General features: G+C 31.8%; 1 protein-coding gene across 1 annotated transcript; it reads right to left on the bottom strand.

Moving 5' to 3' along the window:
• Positions 1–1,317: 1,317 nt before the first annotated feature.
• LOC106759958 (putative receptor protein kinase ZmPK1) lies at positions 1,318–3,949 on the bottom strand. The gene has a single exon (XM_014643362.2). It carries the CDS (start codon positions 3,828–3,830, stop codon positions 1,407–1,409), a length of 2,424 nt encoding a protein of 807 aa, XP_014498848.1. The 5' UTR covers positions 3,831–3,949; the 3' UTR covers positions 1,318–1,406.
• Between the last annotated feature and the right edge of the window lie 3,126 nt (positions 3,950–7,075).

Below are 7,075 nucleotides of genomic sequence, written 5' to 3' on the forward strand. Positions count from 1 at the left end.
TAGGTATAGGTATGCCATTTGGGTCGGTATGGATTATTTGATTAAATTAACAATATATATATATTTATTGGTTGCTTGACTATGAACTTGGCTGAAAAAAATACTCAAAAACAAATAAGAGGACAGATAGAAAATGAAATAGGTTTGTATTGCTGATGTGTAAATTATCACTATTATTATTATTATAACAAACCCAAAGTTGTCTCAAATTGACCCAAATTTCTCAGTGGATTTTTAGTTCAGTGGTCTTGGTTTCCATGAGCAATCATCACACAGTTTTTGTGGTTGGAATAATGGGAAATCAACTTGACATAAAATAGTCAGAACTCGGATTTTGTCATCAAGTATAGCAGTAATGTTTGGCTCACATTATTTTTGTCTTGTTTTTCTTTACATTCTTATTTAAATATCAAATTGTTTAATAAGAAGAAAACGGGAAAGGGAAAGAAAATGACAGATACCAAAAGAATAAGTCGAGTTTACGCTTAAACTCGTGTAAGAATATTATACCAAAAGAATACGAGACATTTGACGGTAAAGAGAGAAACAGATTGAAGTATTAAGAAACATTATATGTGAAAAGACAAGTCGATGAGTTAAGAACATTTGTTAAACACACATTACGCTAAAACGATAAGTATAAAAGGAAGTTAAAAATTATGTAAGAAAATCAAGACTAATGTTTCCCTCTGATACAACTGTCAAACATTTTCTTATTGTAAGATTAAGGATATTTTTACAGATTTACGGCAAGAGTTTTTGGTTTATGTAGTTTTTTGTTTAGTGTTAGCTGTTCAACCATTTATAATATCTCTCTACCACATTCACAATGTTCAACCATAGTTAAAGAAATAATTATCCTTATTCTACACCAAAAAATTTCTAATAAGAAGCAAAGTTTAAGAGCTATTCCAACTCAAACATAAAACTCTTACAAGTTCAAAAGTCCAAAATAAAAAGGATAAACAATACTGAAATATATTTTTAATTCTTATATAATTTGAAAATTTTGACCTTAATTCCTCTAGAAACACTTTGTTTTGATCTATTTAAAACTAGAAATTGTCACATTTGATCTTTAGTACGATGCACAAATTAACTGTTGCACGAAACATTTAATAATTATTTAATTGACAAATTATGATTAATGTATGTCATCTAAAATAATCTTAAGATTCATATAATTAACATTATCAATCTATCTTAAGATAATATTATAACGAAAATATTGATTATGATAAGTAAAAAACTTAATCAACAATTAAACCGAAATAATATTGTAGCAATGCAGCATAAATAAAACGTTATTGTCTATATAATTCATCCTTTCCTTCAAAAGAAGATGCAGCACTGGTGATAAAAATGCAAAAACAAAAAGAATAAGAAAATTAAAAGACGAAATATAATTAAGGAGAGAGGAGTTTATTTTGGTTGGCCAGAAGCATTTCTGCAACTTGACTCATGGATGGTCTTTCGTTCATGTCATCTTGGACGCACTGTAAAGCCACTTTGACCAAAACCTCTACTTCTGAAACGTCGAAGTTTCCTTCTAACTTGGGATCAATGATCTCCTCCATCCAAAACGCACAAGTGGGTGCATGCTTTATCTTCTCCCTTATCCACGTAACCAGGCGATGGTGATCCATGTCCCCTTTGTTCTCGAGACTGTGAATTGCCACAGGGCTTCTTCCACTCACCATTTCCAACACCACAATCCCATAGCTATAAACATCCACCTTAGAAGTGATATGCAGATTGTAAACCCACTCCGGAGCCATGTATCCTCGAGTCCCTCTTATTCGTGAAAAACTAGAATTTCCACGCTCGTCTCTGTTTAAAAGTTTCGACAACCCAAAATCTGCTACCTTGGGTTGGAACTCTGAGTCAAGCAGAATGTTTTGAGGCTTCACGTCGCAATGCAAAATCCACTCCAAACACTCTTCGTGTAAGTAAGCTAAACCTTTGGCTGTACCCACGGCAACGTTGAACCTTTTCTTCCAATCAAGACCGTTGCCAAAAAGATTGTCTGCTAAGGATCCATGTTCCATGTACTCATACACCAAAAGCCTGTGCTTCCCTTCAACACAATACCCCCACATGTCAATCAGATTCATGTGGTTCAGCATGCCAATTGTGCTTATTTCAGCCAAAAATTCAGCTTCCCCTTGAGTAGCTTCGTTTAAGCGTTTAATAGCCGCAACACGGTTATCATATAATGTCCCCTTGTAAACAACCCCGCCTGCTCCTCGCCCAACCTCTTCTTTGAACCCTTTTGTCGCGGATTTTAGCTCTGCGTAGGTGAACCTCTGAAAACCTGTGGCAGACAGAAGGTGATGTTGTTGATCCAGCCTGTGAGGCTGCTTGCTTGTTCTGAACAAGAAGAACCACACCAAGAAAATGGTGGAAAACTCAAACACTCCGAACCCGCAAGCGAACCAAACCAAGAAACTCAATGTGGAGTTTTTTTTTGGCGGCTGATAAACCCTGTTCAACTTTTGAGACAAACCAACGGAGCAATTCATCCGGGAATGCTTTAGAATCTTCGTGGACGAGCGCAGAATCGAATTCGGCAACTTTAGATAGATCTCTCCATCGAAACCAGGAATATCCCGTCCATTGAATGCCATCGTTTTCGGGTAACAATTATAGGTAGCAAACTCGTTAAACTTTAATTGAACAGCTACACATTTATCGCAAAGTGACAGACATATATTCAGGCATTCCTTAAAGCTCGAAACGCGTGTCACGTTCCAGTCGTAGCCATACAGTTCCGCGGTTTGAAGACGGAGAAAACCAAATGACTGGCGACTGTTGCAAGAAAAATATGAAGGAGAAAACTCGGGCTCACAGCCCTGAGTCCAGTCATTGGGATCCTTAACCTTAAACCCTTTCAAGCAATAGCAAGTCCTTCCAATAACGGGATCATGATTGCACATGCTGTTCGCTCCACAAATTCCATGAATGGTGCACGGTTCTGAAATAACTTGCCACGTCACCTCCCACGTCTTACGCTCCTCGTTGAAGCTATACAAACGCAAATTACCATCAGAATCCAACTTGAGTATCCGGTACACTTTTTTGGGATAATCCGTGGAGATAAATTGAAACCCGTCAGAGGAAGTGAATTGTCCAAAAGAATCTAAAGAAGCAGTTTTGGTTACATTGTAGGTGGATCTGCCTATGTCAATTGCAAGCTTCCACGATGGTGGCCAGTACACGCTGGAAAACGTGCGACCTTTGTAGAGTAAGCGAAGAACGTTGTCGTTGTCGAAGTAAAGCTTGTAGAACCCCGAGGAATGGTTCGTTGCACTTCTCGAAGAAACGAGACCGCCTCGCTCCGTGAGTGGTTGCGTTGGAAGAAGGGTGTCGGTTGGGGAAGTGAAGCTTTGCCAAATGGTGGTGCCTTTGGAATTGAGGAGAAGGAGGTTTCCGTTGTTTCTTAGCTTCAGATAAAGTTGGGAGGAGGAAAGAGTGGCGGTTTCCCAGATAACGGTTCCTCCGGCATCCGTCAAAACGAGGTTGCCGTTTTTCCAGAGTGAGAGGAAGGATCCTTTGCCGTTGACAGGTTCGTCACGGTTGGCCATCCACACCACGGTGGGTTGTTTGGAGCGCGTGAAGCAGACGGAGAAGCAGAAGGCGTTTTCACCAACTTGGAAGAAGCCAGCTGAAAAATCACCATTGGATGAAAAGAGGATGTCGCTTTGTTTCTCTACTGAAAGTGAAGAACCTTCTTGAAGTGTATCTGTGGGTGCAGCAGCAGATGAAGTTGAGATGAAGAGGAGAAGGAGAAAGGGTTTGATATGCATTGCTGTAGGGAGCATAAAGTACATGAATTAATCGATGCTGATACACCATCAATGCCTCATTCCAAACCTGCTACATCTTTATATACATCTACGATTACTTCTTCCTTTTTTTTCTTGTTGACTTTTATCAGCTTATAATAATAATATCCAATTGTTTTTGTTTTTTAAACAATTGTTATTGCTATTATGTTTTATGCCTATTTGTTTAGTTGGATTCTTTTTACATGTTGTATACATATAGAAAAGAAGATCGATGATGTAGGCAATCATAAATCGATAAATTAATTAAAAGAAAGTATATAAGTTACTGTGTTCTTCATATATTTATGAAATTTTTATTGTATAGTTTTTTTTTTAGGAAAATAAAATTTTAACACCATTTTTTGACACCATTTTGACACTGCACACGTGTCAAAATATGGTTGGACGATTTCAAATTAAAAAACAAACTTTGGTTTTTCTCTTCCAAATATACTCCTGCCTCAACTTTTTTAATTTGAAATTGTCCAATCACATCTTAACACGTAGTGTCAAAATAGTGTCAAAAAATGGTGTTAAAATATCATTGTCTTTTTTTTTAATAAAAAAACTTGTAAAAGATAAGTTGGTTGTAGATTTTTCTATAAATTTTATAAATCTTGTGAAATATTCACATAACATTTTTATGAAATATGAAACATTATAGGTTTATATAGGTAGGTAGTAAGGTTCTTTCCTTTCCTTCTTTTGTTTCCATCCATTTGAATATTATATTACTATATACATTCAATTTATCATGCCGAGAATTGGAAGAATTACTTTCCATGATACCAATTCAAAAAACTCATATTGTATGGATTGAACTAAGATAAAAACCCTATGCTTGCGCACAACAAATATTCCCTTAAAGAACGAATGCTAGGATTTGATAAAATTTATATTTTAATTACAAATTTAAGGGGTTTTCTTGTATATTATCACTTTTAAGACTTATTATATATCAATGTAATTTGTGATCATATCAAAATATAAAAATAATTCACACGATTCAGGCGCATCTTATTTTCCCTACAATATATAATATAAATGACAAAGTTATACCTTTTATTTAAGAGGATGATTGATTAAAAATATCTAACGTCACCTATAAAATGAGTTGCTAATGAAATAAAAATGACGGATCATAAATATTAGCTCTAACTAAACAAGCATGCTGCTCAGAATATCAAATTTTACATGTGTATATTTTAATATATTTTTTTACCCTTCTATAAAAATAAAACTTTTATTTTTATTAGTTGATTCTCTAAATTATTTTACATTTTAAAATAAAATATAAGGTGTTGATTGAAGAAATGAGTTGTTTACATATCCTTAGCCATTAGTAATTCTAAACCTACCAACACATTCTGAAATTCTTCTTCCTTTAGGTTTCAAGTTGTTTTGTAGGTCCCTATTAGCCAACAACGACAACAATAATTCAAATCACAATTATTCTTACCATCCATGGTGAATGTATCAAGTATAATCTATATAATAGAAATTAGAAATTCATAGTAACTTTAAAAAATTGTGTTATTTGAGATGAATAACATAAATAATATATAAATTTATAAACATATTGCTTTAAAGTTTTTTATATTTTAGTGTTTTATATAGATTTGTTTTAATCTCACTTGAAAATGATTTTTTGAATTGGTATATTGGTTTTTAATGAGGTTCTTCATGATTTAATCTTGTTTTGAATATTCTTTGTGTCTACCAATTATAGCGTTAATTTGATGATCAAGTTACTATCAAACTTTGACGCTTTAATTGATACGTTCTTAAATTAAAAAGAATTGCAGAAATACTACTTGTAATTTTTATAACCTGCTGTTGTTAGACGCTTTATTCAATAATACCCTTAATTATTGTTTTAATTTATAATTTAAAAACTAAATTATTTCTAAATGAAAAAATTCAACTTAATCCAACTATTAATTTTATATTGACAAAAATATTTTTTAAAATAAGACATTATTAGCTAATAATAGTTTACCTAGTTTAATGTTAATTTGAAATAACTTAGTTTAAACTTATGGAGACAATATACACTTTTATTTAATTCTATTAAATAAAATTTACAATTTAATTTAATTTTATAACGACTTAGTTTAATTTATATATTATGTCTACGAGTTATTAAAGACCGGAAGCTGGGAAGTCCGAATGTTAAATACATCTTATTAATTTATTTATGTCACTTTTAAGTTTTGGATTTTCGTTTTTTTAATATGGTGTATAAAAATGAATATATTACAAATTACTTAAATGTCTATATGAATTATGTTTTCTATTGGTTTATTATTATTTTTATGAGTCTAATTATATAATGTACGGAAATCATACGTATTTTAGTATGACATATATTTGATATGTTATATATTTATTTTAAAATAATAAAATACGTATGATATATACGTATTGCATGAAGTTGTTTTAAAGGAAAAACTCAATTTAAATCATTAAACAGCATGAAATATAAATATGAATAATTAAAATAATAGAAATAAATGCACATTTAAAATGAAATTTAAAAAATAACGTCGAACTATATATTAATTTTCGTCTGATATTCTAATAAACTCGTTTTTCCAATCCGAACTCCACGCTTGTTACTTCGTCAAACATTCCCTACAATTTCAAGTGTCTACGTTTTAAATTAATTTTAATATTTAGGTCTATGTAGCTTATAGTTTTTTTTTTTTTTTCTCCACCTTCAACTACGTGTCTTTGAATAGCTAAATAAATGACGCCATATGCGCTAAATTTAAGATGAATAAACGTTAATGAAATGTAATGTTGAAATTTGGAATTGATTATATGTAACCAATATTTTCCACACAATAAATATGAGTGGATCCATACCCCAACCACCAAAACCAAATAATGTCAAATGTCGCGTTGCTAATAACTTCATTAAATGAAAAAGAAAAACATCCTTAAAAATAATTTACTCCCATCATAAGTTGTCAAAAACCTGTAAAAATAAGAGAAAAAACAGATTATAGAAGTATTTTTAATTTTATTTAATAGAATTTAATAAAAAATACTCTAAGATAATGAAGTAGATTAAAATATTAAAACTAACATAAGTTATTATTATTTTTAGTAAAAAAAAATATTGAGACTGATAAAAGCTAAAATATGACATAAAAATGTGATATACTTTTTTCTTGTCTCCAGATATCTCTTCTATCAACTTCTTTTATATCTTTTAAATTAATTCAATTTTAAAACTCTTCGTT

This window comes from Vigna radiata, chromosome 5, assembly GCF_000741045.1.
Source record: "Vigna radiata var. radiata cultivar VC1973A chromosome 5, Vradiata_ver6, whole genome shotgun sequence".
Classification (NCBI taxonomy): Eukaryota; Viridiplantae; Streptophyta; class Magnoliopsida; order Fabales; family Fabaceae; genus Vigna; species Vigna radiata.